A 20,378-nucleotide genomic window follows, 5' to 3' on the forward strand; every position below is an offset into this window, starting at 1 on the left:
AAACAATACACTATTTTTTGGAAAAAAAAACAATACACAACATACAACAAATCAGATTCTCCTTGACATATATATCACAAATTATACATATACATTATTTGGAATCAGAATATCCTGATATTTGGATGTGTAAACATTTAGGTTGTCAATTCAACCAAATAACAAAGAAGTGTGTAAAGCTACTCCAAGAATTGAAGATGCTCATTCATAAAAATCACCCTATCATGAATCCCCTCGCGCATATTTTACACTCATAATTTCTGTGACAGATTGTGTTCACAGCCAAAGTAAGATCCAGTCACTGTTACATTCATTTGCACAGAAAAAAATATAATGACCATTATAGAAGTTCGGTAATGGTCTTGTAATAATAATAATTAAAAGAGGGCCCTCCCTTTAATCCACCTGTGAGAAGGCCCTCATCTGGAAGAAGAAATTGTATTGAGCACAAATAATCATGTAATTCAAAAAACAGAAGTTAATTTGGGCGGCAAGAACTTCTCTTCAAAAAACGAGGGAACCTTACCAAACATAAACATTATTTGAATCAGCAAACTTTCATTGTCCTATGCAGAGGACCAGATGGATTTAAGATTTCTGGTGTGCTTTCTGTTGTCTTGGATATAGCCTCGACATCAATCCGTTCAGTAGAAGTCTTATTGGATTGCAAGGCTTCTTTAAAATACTGCAACTCCTGCATTAGAATGATCTCACATCAATGGCTCTTAACTGCAATCTAGAACATTATTCAAATAAAGCAATAACCAATATGAGAATGTTTCACTTTCTATAACAGGCTGCACACATGTCAAACTCCATTTTATATCCACTATTTATACCAAGACAATGACAGATTTTCTTGTGCATTATGTAATTAAATAGATACTGGCTTTCTTATACCTTTAGACCACCAAGTCCAATTGCAGATGCAGGCGATCGTTCCAACCTCGCTTTCCCTGAAAATGACTGCATCGAAAATGGATTCAAGAGAATTCCTCCAAATAAAATTTATGACAACTAACTAATTCAATTGATCCATAACAATGTATGTGAAACTGGCGGGGACATGAATGATGCAATTATTTTCTTCAAAATATATTCACTCTTTCTGCCGTTTCTGAGGTGTGGGTGCAGCTTCTAATCTTTCAATCTATCATATCTTGCCAAACTTACAAGTTGAACCACTTGGATTCCCATCTTATCCACGGTTTCTCAGGTATTGCAGAACAATGAGTGCAAGAAAGAAAATTGATGAAAAACAGTAATAGATACACATAACCCACAAACATCTCTGCAAATATGTCAATGTAAATGACTCCTTTGAAGTGCTGGAACATCAGTATGCCCAGAACATCAACGCGATGAGCTAGTGCATATCATCAATCCTTGAAAAGAGAAGACTTAACATCCACGTTTTACTCATTCAGAAGCATGAGGGCCAACAATTTTCAATCTATCCGATTTTGGAACAGTGACTAATAAGAGCATAGCATTATGCCTCAACCCACAAACATCACTCTGCAAATATGTCAATGCAAAAATGACTCTTTCGAAGTGCTGGCACATCAGTATGCCCAGAACATCAAAATGATGAGCTAGTGCATATCATCAATCCTTGAAAAGAGAAGAGTTAAAATAATTCTTGATCTATCCGATTTTGGAAAAGTAACTAGCAAGAGCATAGCATTATGCATCATTGTGTGCTTAAAGAATTTTGTTTGGGTTGATAGATCACCTTAAACCCTAAACCTATCTTATCTGCATCTTACAGTCCAGATTCAAAAAGTCTTCAAGTCCAGTCAGCCTCAATGCTAGGTTTCCATCAATGTATTATTTTTCAAGGAAGCCATTTCTGTGGTGGATCTCATTGAAAGAAAATATTCATTAAGCAATCAACTACCAAGCATCCAAGAATCAAGAACTAATCATTTGAATCCTTTTACCTGGGCATGTTTCTGATTGAATGCTAAATAATTGGATATCAAAAGGTTGGATTTAGAAGTAATGTTTACCTGTAGAAGCTCTGGCTTTTGTGAGCCCGCCCCAGCTAGACCTTGGACAAAATGGCACAAATATACAACCCCAGCATTAGTAAGATCCTGCAAAAGGGACATCAGCATTAGCCAAATTATAAAGCCATCTAATTTCTGTCAAACAAAAGAAGAAAAACAGCCTGAAACTTACTTGCTTTCCTTCGATTTTGTCAATCTTGGATCCCTGTATCAATTCCAGTCATAACACATGTCCAAATTTAATTTGAATTCAATTTAAAGAATCATTTGGAATATTAAACAAAAATATAAAGATAAGATACAGACCAGACCCTCAACAAGGCGTTGAACAAAATTTATATCTAGTCCCATTTGAGCCAAATCCTCACGAACTTCCCCAACCTTTAATAGTGCACCAGATGAAATGATTGTCTTAAACAAATAAAAAAATTAAGGATTCTTGACAAAACATGTTAATGCACCGTACTTCCAATCTTATAGCACCAGTTATTTCTTTCTGTTCGTCCATTTTTTCATTGAGCTTTTCCATACGTTGAGATAGATGCTTTTTTGCAGCCTGCAGAGTAATGCCTGAAAAATAAGCTTTGCAATAACCATCATTCAAGGAGCAAAATGATTCAAATCAAGCGCCCAAAACTTACAGCAAGTGCTGTAGACACTTGATCTAGCTGTTTGTTGAAATTAGATACTGCATTGGCCATACTCTTCTTGGTTACATACATGATGTCAGAAAAGGACCAACCCTAAAATAGATACGTTAAAATAGTAAGCACTCTCATCAATCAAACAGGATACTACACATAAAGCACATAGTGATCTTCTATCTAAAGGAATATCATATAAGTTTATAAAATAATTTTCACTGGCAATGAATTGACTCATTTTAGGTTACCTTCCACCACATATAGCCATATCCAGCTGCACTTAGGACAGCTAGTGGAACAATGTAGGATACAAGATTGTCTGCAAGCTCAACATGTTAAACTCAGTGTGGAATTACACAATTTCGCTTAAATATCATGATATAAAAATACTCCAATTCAAGTCATTCATTACAATATTGATGTTTCCTCTATTCATAAAGGTATTCGACCACACATGGTGAAGGGCATCAATTCTACTAATAAAGGTATTAACTCAGATCACTGATGGCAAAGTGATCAGTTCTGCGTGAGCTCACAAGATAGTAGACTATTCTATTTATGAGACCCACTACAGAACCGCATGCAAATGATACCAAAGAGATTCCAGCATAATGGCAACCTCCACCACACTAAAAACCATCCTTTGGGATTGATTTTAGGATTAGAAGTTTACTCTTTTACATGATTCACATCATGAAACTCATCACTGATCAAATCAGAGTATTCTGATTTTTGACACAGTAGAGATCAGGGCAGGCAGGGTACCAGAGATGGCTACAAGACAATAGAGGATGGGCCATTTGGTATGGGCCAATAGAGTATTCACAATAGAGGATGGGCCCATACCAGAATTCAGTCAATTGAAGTTCGGAATGTAACATTTTAACCTCATAGCCATTCTGGCATTCTGAAAGGTATTAATATCATTCTCTCCTCTCACCGCAGCTCTACATAAAACATTATTTTGGTAGACAAGTTAGTTACCATACTGTTTTGGTCTGATGCATTCACAACTGTGATTTGCCTTCCACCATATAATTGTCGAACTTCTTGAGCTAAGCGCACAATCTATAATTTAAAAACAAAAACATTGTTGAATTGTTTTTAAGCAAGGTATAAACAAATTCATAAGATGAACTTTACTATGAATATGTCAATTAGTAAGTATGAGCAGCAACTCATTTTTATTATACAATCCATTTGACCAGTGAGTAGAGTGCAAATAACATTCAAACTGATCTAGATATTGAAGGATCATGCCATTGAATTAGAACTAGAAGAAAATTATAGAAAATCAATTGTGAACAACTATCATCCCCAAACAATCATTTTTAACTACAAGCTTACCCTTCAATAAACATATAGAAACAGAATTTGTCGTGAGCTTTCTCGTGAGGCATGGCCACATCATTCTTAGACAATCGTGTCATTACCAGGAGGCAACATTTGTATCTGAACTAGGCTTCAATAATGACTATGCATTCATAAATGAGCTATTTGAAATATAAACGTACCATGCTATTATTGATTATGTCCATTACAATGATGATGTTATACAGAATACATCTACATTAACTGTTACATATTCTGATTCTTAATATTGACATAATACTTGATATTATGGATTGCTTGCAAATTTCTACAACCATTGGTCTCATCTGGTTGTCCAATACAGACTATTCCCATGGCCATCAGATAGTGTCTTGTACAAATTATGAAGTTTCAAGGGGTAAAACGAAAATTTATGAAACACTTGTGTCTTCAGATCTAGCCATCAATCTATAATAAGGACGATTTAGGACTTTCATACCATCTTTGGCTTTGCCTAAAGACTTTGAAAGCCTTTAACACTAAACTTAATGCAATACTTTGTGGAAACTGATAAATATGTCCCGTTTCATGTTCACAATGAGAGTGAAGACCTATTTATATTCATGACTTCCGTAAATTAATCATAGTACATGGTATAGTGGAGACTTCACATGGACACCTCAAGAAAATTCATAAATTGTAGTCTGGCTACTCTGACATTAGTTCAACAAGAAAACATTATTTCTAGAACCTGATTCCGCTGTTACAAATCCTCCTATACTAGCATGTAACAATGATATGCAGAGCCGATATGCTGCTTAAATGTAACCAACTACTATAATGATTTCATTTGTATTACTGTGGCTAACTTTGCAACCTGGTATTTTACCTTGACTCTCTCCAAAACCTTTTACCACAGCTTGACAATGTTTGTCAGTCCTATGATTTTCTTAAGATAAATCAAATATGAATATGAATGCAAATTATGTTAAAAATCTTTGTATATCTGCTGTATGCACCACGGATAATTTTAGGGGGTTAACTAAGTGGTATACAGTACACTGTTGACCACACTGAGTTAATCATGTCACCTCATTATTTGTTTATTTCATAATTAAGATAAGTCCCCTATGCATTTTAAATGCATGGTGCTGAAAATTTTGAAATAACGTCCAAAATTAAAGATCTATCTTTTAGGTTTTACAGTCACAATTCTCCCTCCACATCAGAGCGAAATCAACACACAAAACACCCATACCTGAGCCTGAATAGCAGCATTCTCAGAATTCTGACCTCCAGTATCACCTTTCTGTCCTTTGAATAATATTTCCTGTTAAAAGCATGATGTTGATGGTAAGATTCATATAAATTATTATACCATCAACATGCATGTTATATTATACAGATGCATACCATTCATTCTATACAACAGACATAAAAAAACTATTATAATGGTAAAATGCATCCAATTTACTGATTCCCTTTCCTTCAGCAAAATCAAGATTCAGGAGCCATTGAAATTCAAGCAACAAAGAGGTCAAATTGACTCCAATCTTAGGGAACTGCTTAATCAGTTTATAGTTTTGAACTTATGTGACCAGTTATGGATGCAATTTATAATTATTCTCTGAATCATAACTTGGAGTAGCCTTCAAGCCAGTATATCTCTCATAAAAATTATTAACCCGTACATGCTTCACAGTGGTATCCAGGACTTCTTTTATTTCATTACTATTTCATGAAGAGGTTTCGATGACAATGAAAAGCTTCAAAATGCACCTGTATATTTGCAATAGCATCTGATAAGGTAGCTTTTCCCAAGACCATATGTCCTGTCACACCTGCAATATTGAAGTACTTAAAATACCACTTCAGAAAACATTGACAGTTCCCAGAATGATCCAAAAGTGAATATTTCAGGTATATCCTACAAAAGTCCTTTCTTAAATAAAAAGGACATAGAATAATGAGTAGGACATTATCTAAACAATCTCAATAAAGTGAAATTGAAATAGTAGTCTAGATAAGCCTAATAGAACAGACATCCAACACATTACAGAGCCTGGAAGGCATCCCACACAGTGTTTCAGTTTTCAATAGTGATCCAAAGAAGTTTATCACTTAACATAACAATCTACACAAATTGCAGCAGATGAGCAATGATATTTCATCTGCAAACAGAAAAAATATGTCTAATAGAGAGTAATTGCATGATGCTGAGAATATTATATTCAGGATGTATTTCAGTTTGCTTCCACATTGACCAAAAGTGAAATTTTTCATCATCTTCACATAGGGATCTACAGGATGTGTTTCAGTTTTCTTATTTTAAATGACATTTTTAATCATCTTGGGGTAGGAAACTGCAGGACGCATTTCAGTTTTCTTCCACATTGATGCATGTGAAACTTTATCATCGAAACATAATAACCTAGAGAAATTGCAATTATAAGTAAAGATATGAGGCTTGCTTTCCAAAAGAAAATGCAATTTGCAGCCAATTAACAAAGGTAATTGGGATCAACGAGAAAGAATTACACTTTTCACCATCTTGATATAAAAATCTAGAAATGTATTTTTGTTAACATCTTGGTTCAAGTTAGACTTCATCGCCTTAATAAAATTATCTTTGGCAATTGCAACAGATTAGCGAATATATATATATATATATAATGATCTACAAGATTTTGACATTCACAACAGTTGTCAAAGATATACATTGATCTACACTAGATGAAATTATGCAATTCCTAACCAAAGATGCACAAATCTATAAAAATTGACGTTTGCAGCAGAATTGCAACTGAATATGAGCAAGTTACACAGCAAAGCACGTCGTATTTGAAGAACCATCAAATGATGTGAAAGGTTGGAGCTACAACAGAAGGAAAAATAATATGCACAGAATCTCCTCTCACCTAAACAAAAAGCTACTCAAAATGTAGAATTTCACAATTTAACAATCAAGTGTTTTGAGTTTGCAGCAGAATGAAAAATATATATGCTGAGTACCACGTTTCACTTAATGAAACAACTACACAACATAGAAAGAGTTTTGAAAATCAATCATAAGAAGTTTGTGGAAACTCAAACAATAAGAATGGTTCAATCTTCAAAAGAAAGAGCAATGACCTTATACAAAGAAGCACAGGACTTGCAAACATTAGATGCCAAGAAGAAGGTCGAATCTACACCAGAATGAGCAAATATATGCAAAAACAACCCTCACCTAGAAAAAACTAAATTGAACTACAAATTTGCAAGGATCAGACAATGACTAGGCTAAATTTTCAACACAATACAGATTTGCATGGATCGAAGTTGGACAGAAACAAAAGACGCAGAATTTTGAAGGATTGGCTGATGCAAAAGAAGATTGAATGCATGACAGAATGAGAAAAAATATGCAAGAAAAACAAATCATAGAATATGCATGGATCAATTGAGAATATACTGAATTCTGCAATAGAATGAGTGTAGATATGCATCTCAATGATCGAACAATGAAAAAAGGTTAAATCTTCAAAACATATGCAGAATATGCAAGGACCAAGCGATAATAGAACGGTTGAGAGTGCAAATATGCACAATTGTGAAGGATTAAAAGATGAGGAAATATCAAACATAGAACAGAATCAGCAGAGACAAAGGAAATTTCGCAATAATTACCAGCACCAACTACAAGAATGATGACTTTCGAAGTCGCGATTCCTGTCTGAGTTGCCATAGTCAAATGGAGAGGAGTAATATTTCCTTCTGGTTTTTATCTCTTTATTATTCTCTTCTTCTTTCTTCTCCTTCTGATTCTGCTTCTTCCTTCTCCTTCTTCTTTTTGTCTCCGTCTAGTTTCTTTTTTCTTTCTTTATTCTGCTATTTCGTTTTCTATTTATCTGTTTCTGTTTCTGTCTCTGTCTCTTTCTTCTTCGCTGTTTCTTCCTTGTGATTCTTTGGATTGCTTGTGGCGATCAGACAAACCCTAATCCACACACGCAGGAGACGACCTTGTTGCCTTCGAAAGTTTAGACGTGTATATGTTTCTTCCTTGCTTTTCTTTATACTTTCGAAATATATTATGTATTACAAGTTACAACCCCCACACCCAAATTAACGTAAAGTCAGTCCATTTGGGGAGGGGCCGGGGGGACCATCCATTCTTCCAAATAAAAATACACGATCCATTTTCATTACTAGACATTGTACTCTAGTGAATAACCTCTTGATGGGTGTCCGTTCTTGACAAGGTAAAATCTTAAGCAGATTGAGAGCTTACCATCGTGATTTAAATGGACCACCCTCCACATGTCTCAACCACAGCACTCTTTTGTAAGAGAAACAAATCTTGTAGGTGGGCCTCTGTGTGAAACCACCTACCTACATGCACGTGGTCTACTATCTAAACACACTAACATAGCCACAACCTAACGTCTGATATCATTACATCTGGCATAGCCACAACCTAACGTCTAGTATCGTTACATCTGGCATATGTGGGATTGTGCCCAACTCCAACCGATGGCATGTAACCCTCTACCCATTGAAAGTACAACACTTATCAACTAATATCGATGATAGTAAGTGCTCACAATAATGTTTCAAAGAAGTGTGACATTCATCGACGTGAAGCCACCATTATCAACGAGTGGGAGTGGCAAATTGCACATCGAGTATGTGTTTGCAACCACTCCCTTGTAGGTGACCAATGACTGCCTCTTCCAAATTCAATGTCCCTACTAGGTTCATGATGAAGTACGTAAAGTAACAATTGATCACTGGATGTTGAGAACCTTGTCGATGTTACCAACATTGGCCCAAGGTAACAAGGAGGAGAAGACCTAGAAAACTCGAGGAAACACCCTAGGAGAAAGTGAATACCTTTGAGCTAGAGCCTGCTTTGTTTTCACTTTCACCTTTTAGTTAGAGCCTAATTCTCTCTCGCACGTAGTCTCTCTCACTTTGCCACTCTCTCCCTGTCTTTTTTTATCGTAACTCGCCTACCCTATTGGTAAATTGTTAGACTACTAGCCCTAGTTAGCATCTCAACTTTCACACCTCTCCATTACTTCATTCATATATATTCTCTTAATTTACCAAACGTCGCAATGGAATGTGGAGGTTGAATGCATGACCTTGTGGTCTCCGTCGGACCATCGTACATTCCATACATATGAGTCATGGTCAGCCCCCCCTCCCCCAATGTAGAAAATGAACCCAAATATTTTGGAAAGAGTTTGAAAGCTAAACTTTTACTATTATTGAATCTAACTGACCAATAATCATCTAGCAAGGACTCTCTACCTGATCATCTATTTGTTGGTTGTTATTCGACGATATGAATGCTAGGTATAAAATGGAGGTGATGATTCCTCTCCAAACAATCTGAGCACATTTTAAATATTGTTGCCATTTAGCTCAAACAATTTACGGGCTTTTAGGTATAAAGATTTGGACATTTCAAGATATTGAATAAAAAAACCTCATCTCACTCTTATAGCCAATGAAGTCAAAACCCATAACAACTTCAATTGTGGATGATCTAATATCAACTACTAGTAATGTGTCATCAAAGGGGCATTCTCTTGTATTCCGTGGTTGTGTTTCGCTCTATATTCCTATCTTGTGATACTCAACTCAAAAGCTTTTTTGGGGGGAAGGAAGCAGTGACATTTAAGGGTCAAAGAATTGCCAACATACCTCCCCAAACTTGAATCAATCCAAAATGGTTGTTACTATTATACATTAAGTTTCTATCTTGAGTGTTTAAGCTTTGTTTTGTGTACTTAAGTTTCCCTCTTAATCAATAAGAGCGTGTTGTCATTTTGCACATGCTTTCCATTGTTTTATCAAGTTTAGGAGTGAGGTTAGGACGACAATTCACCTAGTGAGCTAGCTCACCTCCATGGCCCAACAGAGAGTGGCTAACACCCTCTCTTACCCATCTTGCAAACGTTGACGATCAATTTGTCACAAAAGTTTGATGGTACATAGTCTCAAACATCAAGAAAATAGACTATGTTTGTATTGTGGCGGTTCAAGCACAAATAGATCAAGTAAGTGCCTGTTTCTAGTTGTATGGTCATTTATAGTAATCTCAACCCAATCTAATAATTTCACAACCCTAAGGCAACACAAAATTGGAGCCATTTGGTTCGAAAATCCAAAAAATGTAGAGTTACTCCCTAATACTAGTTCTATTTCATCGATTTGTGTTAGTAAAGTTTTTGTTACACGAGTCAAGGTTTGTACATGTAGGTGTCATCGAGTCCTTGTCTTTGCTCTCTTTCATTCATGAGCCCATTCTCATTTCATGAATTCAGAATTATCCTCGACATTACAAATCCTCTCAAATAAGCCCATCATCTAGCCTATGTAGTATTCATTCGTGGATGCTCCATCGCATTGCAATATATAGTTCGTGTGATACTTGGTAATTTGGCATGTGCAAACTTCATAATATCAAGATTGAGTGGAGAAATGGGGCACAAATACGTGGCATTTCATAGGAAAGCTACTTTTTGCATTCAATACATCTTTATGCTCTTCAATTTCATAAATGCACCAACAAATTTCCAATGTATGGAAATGAAATTTTATGATACTTATTAGACATATTCACCATTATTAGAGTCTAGATGACATATGGACCTACTCAAAGACTCAAGATGGGCATGATATGGATGTTCATCAAGTCCTAAGATGGTTACTACAATAATAAGTCCTCCATGCCAAATATCAAGAAATGTAGTTTCGACTATAATCATGTAGAGTTATTGGAGTAGATGGTCTTGATATAACTTCGGGTATATGGTCGTTATGAAAGGTATATATGGACTCGCTCACACACACCATATTCAATGCATAATGTTTGTTATTTTTAGTGATTTGCTAATTTCTACTACAAAATCATCAAGGATTGCTTGAACATTGGTTTGCCTTTCATAGAACTTACACATAAGAACCGATCATTTACATGGACCAAAGCGAAATTGAAGCGTTTGACCACTTAAAGCACACATTTACTTCAGTCCTAATTTTGGTTCATGGTAATCGGTCGAAATATTTCGTCGTTGAAGCAAATGCATCTAATTTTTCATTGGGACTTATTATATCACATAATAGAGGTGATGGGAAGTTGCATCCTATAACTTTTCATTCACCTAAATTTGAAGTTGCAAAAAACGAATATGATATCCATGACAAAGAGCTTATAGCCATTGTCAACTTGTTTGAACAATGACATAATCTCTTAAAGGGTTTTTCCCACTAGGTCATTTTCTACAATGATCGCAATAACCTCATGTAGTTTTGGAATGCTCAACACTTTAGTTGATGTCAAGCTCCTTAGGCATGGTTTTTTATATGTTTTGATTTCTCAATCAAGTACCGCAATGAGATACAACAGGGAAGGGTGTACACTCTATCTCGATGATCCTACATGGCACTTTATAAGGGATCAACCTGCATTTAACCACAAAAAGCAAGCACTTTTGGGTCCTAATTGGCTACGAATGTTGGCAATTAAAGTACATATGTTCAAACCTTCTATTTTCAAGTTGTGTAAATGTAAGTACATATGTAGTCACACATTAAATCATATTGTTCTAAATTGTGCTAGAATTATCATAATGATTATGATCAATTTTGTTGGCATGATGGCACGCTCTTTTGGAAAGGTTATGTTCTCAAGGGCTCTTCTTGATTACAAAATTGCAATATTATTGCCATGACAATGTACACACTAATGGCTCGACACTTTGGACTCAACTTAAATTTTTTGTTGACTACTATATATTCCACTTGTCATGTATATTGACATCATCCTTGTGGATTATTATAATTGATTGTGATGGAAAGCGTATATGGAAATCTATTTCCTCAAATTTCATTAGTGCCCTCCCATCTTCAAATGGATTTGATGACATTCACATAGTAATAATATTTATTCACTAATATGACTCGTTTCCTTCCATGCACGAAGATTATACGCAATAAGGAGACCATTGATCTAGATATATAGGTTGTATACATTCTAACATCCATCGTGTTGGAAGCCGAAAAAAAACAACAACAATCTCAATCATTACGGGGAAGGGGGTATATTTTATCTCAGAGAACAGAGGTAATAACTTGTATTAACTTAGTGATTGATCAATCTTATATTTATTTATTTATCCCAAAAAAACACTAATTTGAATTAGTTAGCAAAAAATACAACAAAGTTCAATCAATAAGATCCACAAGGACTCCTTAGAAGGATTGATGTATACAACAACAACAAATTCAACAAAACTCACGTTGTCCTGCCCTCCACGACTCTGGACACAATCTCCACCCCCTCATTTGCAACCGCCTTAACCCACCTACTTTTATAGAGCCATTGGCGGAAACAACCATTTGGGTGCTTGGTAGTTCCATTTAGGCCATGTCGAAGATTTGACCATCATAGGAGAACCACCCCATTTCAACAAAACCTTTGCCCTTGCCATTTCTACTTCTTCCGAATCCCCTTGAATCAAGTCATACCATCCATGCACCCAATTACCAATTTGAACCATATATTTAGCAACACCTCACTGCTTGGGAGCTTTTGTTGTTGAAAAACAAACCTACAACGTCGGCTGGTCTGGTTTTGAATAACCAAGGATCACTTCCAGTCGGGACAATATCTTCCTTTAGAAGCTGCTTAATACCATCTACCAAGGATTGAATAATCCCTAAGGGGCTGATCCAAATGTGCTAGACTGATAAATACGCCACCATCAACCATATCTCCTCAAAAAAATCAGAGTTTGTGTTAGGTCTCACCCTAGCACATTGGAACACGCTGCCACCCTGCAATATAAATCCGCGACCATGTGGGTTTAACTCTTCCGCCCATCCTTCCCCTGTTAACTTTAGACCTTCTAAGGACCCCCACACAACTTTCCCATCCACACCGCAAGCTGCCACAATCACGAGACTTCTACCCCAAATGCTAATCGCCTCCGCACAATTCCAAAAACATAATAACCAAACAAGTTAATGTGCAAATTATATATACTTCTAAGCTTTTTGACTACAATTACTACCACTCTAGGTATCAAAACCCATCAACCAATATTGACAAACATGAATCAAGTTATCTGAACGAGAAGTCTTGATAGTTCTTATAATTATTTATAGTGATATTCATACATTGGAGCAATATCATTGTTGCTTCATCAATTACAACAAGATGAATGACTCAGTTTCTCATAATTTACTAACAATACTTAAATTCATTCTTCCATCGAGATTATACTCCATTCTTGGCATACACATATCATCGTTCTTATTGGACAATGCTTTAGCTCGTAAAGTCTCTACAAATCTAGATTATGAATATCGTCCAGTTCAATCACAAAGGGATTCAATGAGAGATTTCACATGATTTATGCAACATCAATACTTCACACAAACTACTTGCAAATTGGAATATTCTAAACTCCTTAGTGAATGAGAGAAACTAATTTCCAAGTTGCTAATCTTGTCTAATAATGGGACAACCACCAAGCCACGTGATGAGTTAGATTATCAACGACGTGGTCCATTCTTGATGCTTGGGTATATCAATGGTGTTGTGTTTTGTTTGGATCTCTCTTCATATATCCATATCCATATGGTGTTCCATGTATCAATAACCATATTTGTGTTCTTATCATCCACTTCATAGTAAATGTTGTTCTAAAATTCTTTAGAAATTTATATGTTATTTCTTACAAGATTATCCCATCCTTATTAAGACATGCATACTTAAAGTATTGCATTACATATATAGTTCATTAGTTGTCAACTCAATAAATGCTAACATAAATATACAAGATTATAATATATTCACTGCACTTGACTTAATCATTTAAGTTACTTGATATTTCCAAAGAGTGCCGAGTCATCGCCCTTATCTTGCCATAGTCACGATAACATTGCAAGAGCATAATAGTAAAGCAAATAATAATAAGCTTTGTGTGACTACTTTAGAGTTTATTTAAAAAATAAGAGACCACATGCTTCATCTCTATGTGAATGATTTATTAGCAAGATGAGCAAAATGACAACCCTTTAAGTTCAAGGAGTTTTATAAGTTGGAAGAAGGATCATGGCATTTCATTGTTAAATGAGCATCCCAAGTAGCTAAAGTTTAGATATCCTTATTTGAAGTTGGTTTCCAATCTATGAGTAAAGTAGTATCGCATTTCAACAAATATAGGAGTATGCACTTGATGTGAAAGTGCATGTAGAAGTAATACTTTTCACGAGCAATATCTCCATTTCTTCTTGAAAATTGTAGCAAAAGCCCATGTTAGAGACAAATATAACGAGAATAAGAGATTGCAATTATAATAAGGTAATAAGTGCCCTTATCATTAGACACAGACACATAATATGATTCACCCGATTAGTAGCATGAGCTTTAATAAAGAGTGATAAAGGATAGATTTTAATTACTAGTAGATGTTGTTGACCAATTAGCATCTCTTTTGTCTTTCCAAATTGAATGAGGACATATTGGGGAGATGGTGTGCAATTATAGAAAATAAGGGATTGATTGAGGACATTGGGGGAGGGGAGATGATGCATACTCATAGAAAATAAAAGAAATGTAGCCGAAAATTTCTACAAAACTTTAACAAACGTCCCAACATCTTCAAAGTTGTTGGCGCAACACATTGTAAATAACACAAGATAGAGGGTCCTTGAGAGTGTTTTGTAAACGAAAAGTGAAATAAATAGTTGTTCCACACTCCAACTTGAGCCCACAACATCAACATCAACCTCGCCAAAGTGTTCTCATTAATTAGGCTTCACAGTTCCTTTGTTCCTTTGTTCCAATACAAAACAAGGGGCAACTGAAACCGCCTGGTTTTTTCCTTCTGGGTTAGCACAAAAATCCGGGAAATAGGATTGGAAAGTCACATCAATCAACGGAAATATCTTCTTTTTTTCTTTCCCAAAAATTGGCCCCACAAATGGATAAGATAAGTCTAGAAGAAAAAGAAGGATCTAGTCATCTTCCACTCCCTTCCATAAATAGGACCGAGGCTTTGCCATCTTTCTAATCCAAGTTGTGTCTGGCTTGTTTGTAACCAGCAATCTTCTTATAACATCACTTAATATCTAAGAAGGGCTCAATTTTTAGTTGTCATCAAGTTCTAGGTCGAGGGATAGAAGAAACCTCCAAAGTGAAATTTTTATCTTTGTTCTTTAGTTGATCCAATGGGTCTTCTTGATAAGCTTTGGGATGATGTTGTGGCGGGCCCGATGCCCGATCGGGGATTGGGTCGCTTGCGAAGGCCTGGTGGACATCATCACCACCATCAGGATGGCGATCATGATGGAGGTAGTAAAATCGTGGCCAACGTTGGATAGTAGGTTATTATGGTCATTGGAAATTTGTCAAATGTAACGAATAAATTTGATGAGCATCCTTTGACTAGGTTAATAAATATTACGCAAACTAATTTCATGATCTTTATAGGCAGTTAGTGATTAGTAGCCTTGACTTGGTTGGATGATAGTGTGTGACACCAATTTTAATGGTTAATGGAACCAAATTGGTTGTTAGGTGTATTTGATAGATAGTTACATATTTCATTTCTTCTAAGTAGTTTAGAATTAATTGACGAGTTTGATCGTTATATGTAACGGATGTCTGGTTGCTTCTGTGGGTAATTGACAACTATTAACTAATCTGAGCGTGTCTTAAATAATAGAGTAATATGGGGCCCGAACAGAAGTGCATGGAACTGAACTGTACTAAGTGAATGCTTGTATGGCTAATGTGTTTCGTCTATGTAACTTGCCATAGTAATTTTCTTTTTGTCTTTCCTTGATTTACTATATTAGCTCTGTGCCACTGCCTCGTTCTTGTCACCTTGATTTTTGTGGCTTTGTGTCGGTAATATCTCGGACTATTTGTCATTAAACGGCTTATGTGGTTCACCGCTGAAGTGTTCGGTTCATGTAATTAATTGTAGATAATGATTTGGGGCGGATGTTAGAGAGGAGGCGAAGCAGTGATTTTCGCGCAGAGGAGGAAGAAGCTCGTCGAATGGCAGAGCAAATCATGAACCCCACATCTGCCATTAAGAAGCCACCCAACTTGAAGCTTTTACGAACCGAGTCTTTTCCATCAGATCAAACACAAGGCATGAGCGAATCTGCATCATCCACTCCCCGAAGCCCTGGGAGTTCATCAGCTGGTGATCATCTTAAGCCTTCCATGCCCAAATGGGTCCAATTTAGTCTGTCAAAAATGGTTTCATAGAAAAAAATTCCATATCTCTGTTCGTCAGTTTTGTTTATGTGATTTATACATCAGTTCTATATGGAATTTGTGTGATTTTATACATCAGTTCAATATAGAATCTATGTAGCTAGTATCTTGTTGCTTTACAACATTAAGTATACGTGATTGAGATTATCACGTCTCTTAATGAAACATATCTTGTTTTTGCTTGGAGTAGGGAGCACCCCACATAGTGCAGAACGATTGAATGTGTGGCGTAGCGTTTTCAACCCAGGAAGTAACAAGGCAATGGAGAAGATCGGGTCAGACAAATTTGACAAAGCTCAACCCAACTCCCCCACTGTTTATGATTGGTACATACCTTCGTTAATTTGCAATATACTTGGTTAACCTTTTCTGCTGTGTATAGTTTTAGATAGGAAGAGTATCTTATGATTAGGGTCATTCTTTGGAAGTAAGGGAAGTTGGGTCATTTCAATTCATTAAAACTTAGTCATGGGGTTTCTACTAGGTATGTGCTAGCAAATCCTTAATTGCATATATACATATTTTATGTTGCACGGGTTTATGTAATAGATAGTTCAAAGTCAACCCCGACCTTGCTGGGTTGGGTTCACTAGATGAATAAATATCTTAAGACAATAGATATGTATATTAGTTGGATTTGGGCACCCTTTTGCCTCCACCACCACTAGTGTTGCTCTAAGCGAATTTAGTTGTCCAGTTTTTATCGAGAATAGTCTAGAGTTGCTTCCAATGAAGCAATATTTATCGAGCACACTCTGAAGGTGCTTCCAATGAAGCAAACGTAGAACCATAGTTCAATGTGTACATATACTCTTTTCTATATTGCACAATTCAATGTCATGTAAATTCAATTTCACTTCATTCATTTGATTTGGCTTTCAACTCTTCTCTATTTTATTTTGTTGTGTAGGCTTTACAGTGGAGAAACAAAATCTAGTTGGCGTTAAGTCATATGAAAGATGGTGAATGCTGGTGGCTCAACTTGTTGTGCATGACACCTTCATCGTTTTTCTTTGCACATGTGTATATAGACAAGAGCGCGAAGTGTGCAACTTGTTACTTTTTGGGTTTTTGGATGCTATATATATTGAGGGTTTTCTTGTTGGGATCAATGCTCAAGATTGCTCATTCTTTTCTTGACCAATGTATATGATCCCTCTTTTTAAATCGTCGATGTATGTGTTTTTTGATGTAATATATTGGTAAGATAGAAGCAACTTGGTTTTGTGAAGATACTCAGTTAAGCCTTTTTCTATTGATCCATGTATATTTCAAATCATCAATGTATTTGAATGGTTTTTGCTATAATATTAATGTGGGCATGTTGTGAGTTTGATTTCTGCAGTTCTATTGATGCTCTTTCTATTGTTCTATGTATATTTCAAATCATCAATGTGTGCATATATGATCCCTCTTTTCAAATTCATTGTGCAGACTTTCTCCCTCAATGCTTCTTTATGTTTCCTTCATCCAAGGAAGTTCTCAACGTATATACTTCTCAATGTATATGATCTCTCTTTTTTCAATTTCGATGTGGTCATCCAAGTAAATTCCTCACCTCAGCGTATATGATCCATCGTTTCAAATCATCAATTTATGCGAATGGTTTTTGTCATAATATTAGATGGACACATATAATATTCAGTTGTATAGAGGATTATGCACTTCTTGGTTATTTATGTGTATGTGTTCCATCTGGAGCTTCTTTTTTTAGTAGTTTTTGTGCGGGAATCCGTCTTTGTTTAGAGTATTTTGGCACTTTTTTAACTTTTTGCTAGAACATTTGGGTTTGTTAGGTCCCAACTTCAAAAGACCTATCAAGGCCTAGAAACAAAAAATCTTTGGCTAGTGTGGATTGTTGGAACGAATAGGAGTTATTTTTTGCATGGATTGAATGTGCTTATAAACTCTCATTTGTGTAAAGCGTATAAATGGTTCCAAAAGGTTCCTATAGTTTAAATGCTCAAGAGAGCTAGGGAGTTTTCTCCTTGACATATGTGGATATGATTGTGGTTATAAACTTCATTTATGTGAAGTGTACAAATGCTCAAATGTGTACATAAAAATGCCTCACACAATAATGTATGTTCCTAGTGTAAATAATATTGGGAAGATCTAACATAGTATTAGATTATTGGTCCTAGATTGCTCGTGTATTTGTTTTAATGATAGAAGTACACACGGGGATCATGAAATTGATATATTTCAATCTTTTTCTAATTTTGATAGATGGAAGTCTCTCACACATGTATTGTTATGTGAGCGGTATCGATATAAAAGGCTTTAGCTTCTCGAATGCAACTAGTGAGATGACGAGCTTTGTTTACATTATGTGAGTGTCGTTCTATCTTGAAATAATATGCTTTGTACACTTTGTGTGTGAGCATGTGAGTGGTGGGGCCACCTCCTTGATAGGTGTTGTGCCTTATGGGATCTTAGGATTATGGCTTGATGGTAGTGCAAACCATCCAACCTCATCATTACCCTATGCTCACATATAGAGCTAAACATATACAATTCGTTCAAAGCTTAAAATATCTTGGTATTGATGTACCCACCCGAAAAAAAGGGAGTGCATGCTTTGATTCTAGGCTTCAAGCCAATTGGAAATCATATTACCTTTTGGAGAACAATGCAACTAAAGTGATACTTGTGGATGGGAAGTAAAACTAATGTTATTCAATGCCATGGTAACTCGAGTATTGCTTTATGGAGTAGAAGTATGGGGTGACACCATCTCTCTTAATGCATGGAATGAGATTGAGACCATTCAAAATATGTTTTTAAGGAGGCAATTAGGAGTTAAATGCACTACCTCTTGCGAGGTTATGCTCTTGGAAAGAGGTGTTTGACCCATTGAAATATTGGCACTCCAAACATTGCAAAGAAGAAGTGATAACTTAAGTGCCATACTTAAGACACCACCTAGAAGGTTGAGCTCATATGTGTATGCTTTATTCACACAGAGACTTTGTGCTTCAATGTATGAATACCCCTTCTTAGGAAGGAGACACATATCAAGAACACATGTATCACATGTATACTCTGGTCCCATAGGTCAAGACTAGCCTCTTTGTGGACGATAAAAAATTCTAAAGCCAATTCTCCTCCTAGTGCCCAAACTTATGTAATATGTTTCACTCCATAAAGCAGTGTTCTCTAATTCTTCACATTTTATTATGAGTTTTCACATCTCGAGAACTTTCACATTTTATTATGAGTTTTATTATGCATTCTTCATTGCTTAAGTGGAGTTGCAAACTTGAACGAACCATCATTGCCACACAAAATTGTCAATTTGTCACACAAGTTTATGATTTGATCCATTGGAAAGGGGGAAATTCCGAGGGGGTGTTGATATCTGAACTAACAATGTTGAAATATGTGAGTTCCCGCGAAGCTTTCAAAGAGGGGTAGCCTGGTGTGTAAGCACAACAATGAACTGCGAACCTGTCGGACAACCTATCTCGAGAAAGTGACTTCTCTCTAGCGCCGATACGATCGAAGTGGTAAACCGTGAACCTGCCTCAGATTGCGGAAAGAATTGAATGCTGGAATTTCGAAATTCCGTTGGTAAAATTCAGAAGGAAACAACCAAAGTGACCGAAAGCAAACAAGGATGCCACAAACTTATGCCCAAGTCCCACCTCAAGCCTTGTATACACAAAAAAAAATGCCCCACAGCGCCGATACGATCGAAGTGGTAAACCGTGAACCTGCCTCAGATTGCGGAAAGAATTGAATGCTGGAATTTCGAAATTCCGTTGGTAAAATTCAGAAGGAAACAACCAAAGTGACCGAAAGCAAACAAGGATGCCACAAACTTATGCCCAAGTCCCACCTCAAGCCTTGTATACACAAAAAAAAATGCCCCACATGAAACACAATGATACTTCACATCGCTATAATAGGAAACTCCAACATTAAGCCCAAAAGAAACACTTCGATTATTGGATGGCACCATCACAATATATAGGGCAATGTGTAGTACACATGATGCCTCGACCAACAACCAAGCTCCATCTTCGATCAACTTATGATGGCTATCATCAACGTGTGTCTAAATTGAGCATTGTATCGATGTGGTCATGTAACCAGTCAGGTCACACACGCAAACATGAA

At 36.2% G+C, this 20,378-nt stretch overlaps 2 protein-coding genes and 1 long non-coding RNA gene across 3 annotated transcripts; 2 read left to right on the top strand and 1 right to left on the bottom strand.

The window, feature by feature from the left end:
- The first annotated feature begins 101 nt into the window (after nucleotides 1–101).
- On the top strand, nucleotides 102–497 carry LOC147866895 (uncharacterized). Its single transcript, XR_015529538.1, has 2 exons — nucleotides 102–262; nucleotides 293–497. It is a non-coding gene; the product is annotated as an uncharacterized LOC147866895 (long non-coding RNA).
- LOC147866896 (uncharacterized) lies at nucleotides 299–8,013 on the bottom strand. Its single transcript, XM_087317415.1, has 13 exons — nucleotides 7,637–8,013; nucleotides 5,747–5,808; nucleotides 5,226–5,297; nucleotides 3,646–3,724; nucleotides 2,905–2,975; nucleotides 2,654–2,755; nucleotides 2,479–2,568; nucleotides 2,319–2,393; nucleotides 2,185–2,217; nucleotides 2,013–2,099; nucleotides 901–966; nucleotides 527–694; nucleotides 299–423 (listed from the first exon to the last, which is right to left on the bottom strand). The coding sequence occupies exons 1-12, from the start codon at nucleotides 7,692–7,694 to the stop codon at nucleotides 548–550; spliced, it is 942 nt and encodes a 313-aa protein (XP_087173541.1). The 5' UTR covers nucleotides 7,695–8,013; the 3' UTR covers nucleotides 299–423; nucleotides 527–547.
- Nucleotides 8,014–15,046: 7,033 nt separating this feature from the next.
- LOC147866897 (auxin-repressed 12.5 kDa protein-like) lies at nucleotides 15,047–17,564 on the top strand. Its single transcript, XM_087317416.1, has 4 exons — nucleotides 15,047–15,320; nucleotides 15,958–16,182; nucleotides 16,447–16,582; nucleotides 17,167–17,564. The coding sequence occupies exons 1-4, from the start codon at nucleotides 15,197–15,199 to the stop codon at nucleotides 17,201–17,203; spliced, it is 522 nt and encodes a 173-aa protein (XP_087173542.1). The 5' UTR covers nucleotides 15,047–15,196; the 3' UTR covers nucleotides 17,204–17,564.
- The last annotated feature ends 2,814 nt before the right edge of the window (nucleotides 17,565–20,378 follow it).

Source organism: Azolla caroliniana, unplaced genomic scaffold, assembly GCF_043228905.1.
Source record: "Azolla caroliniana isolate FFs.n. ecotype wild unplaced genomic scaffold, voAzoCaro1.0.p SCAF_3, whole genome shotgun sequence".
NCBI lineage: Eukaryota > Viridiplantae > Streptophyta > Polypodiopsida > Salviniales > Salviniaceae > Azolla > Azolla caroliniana.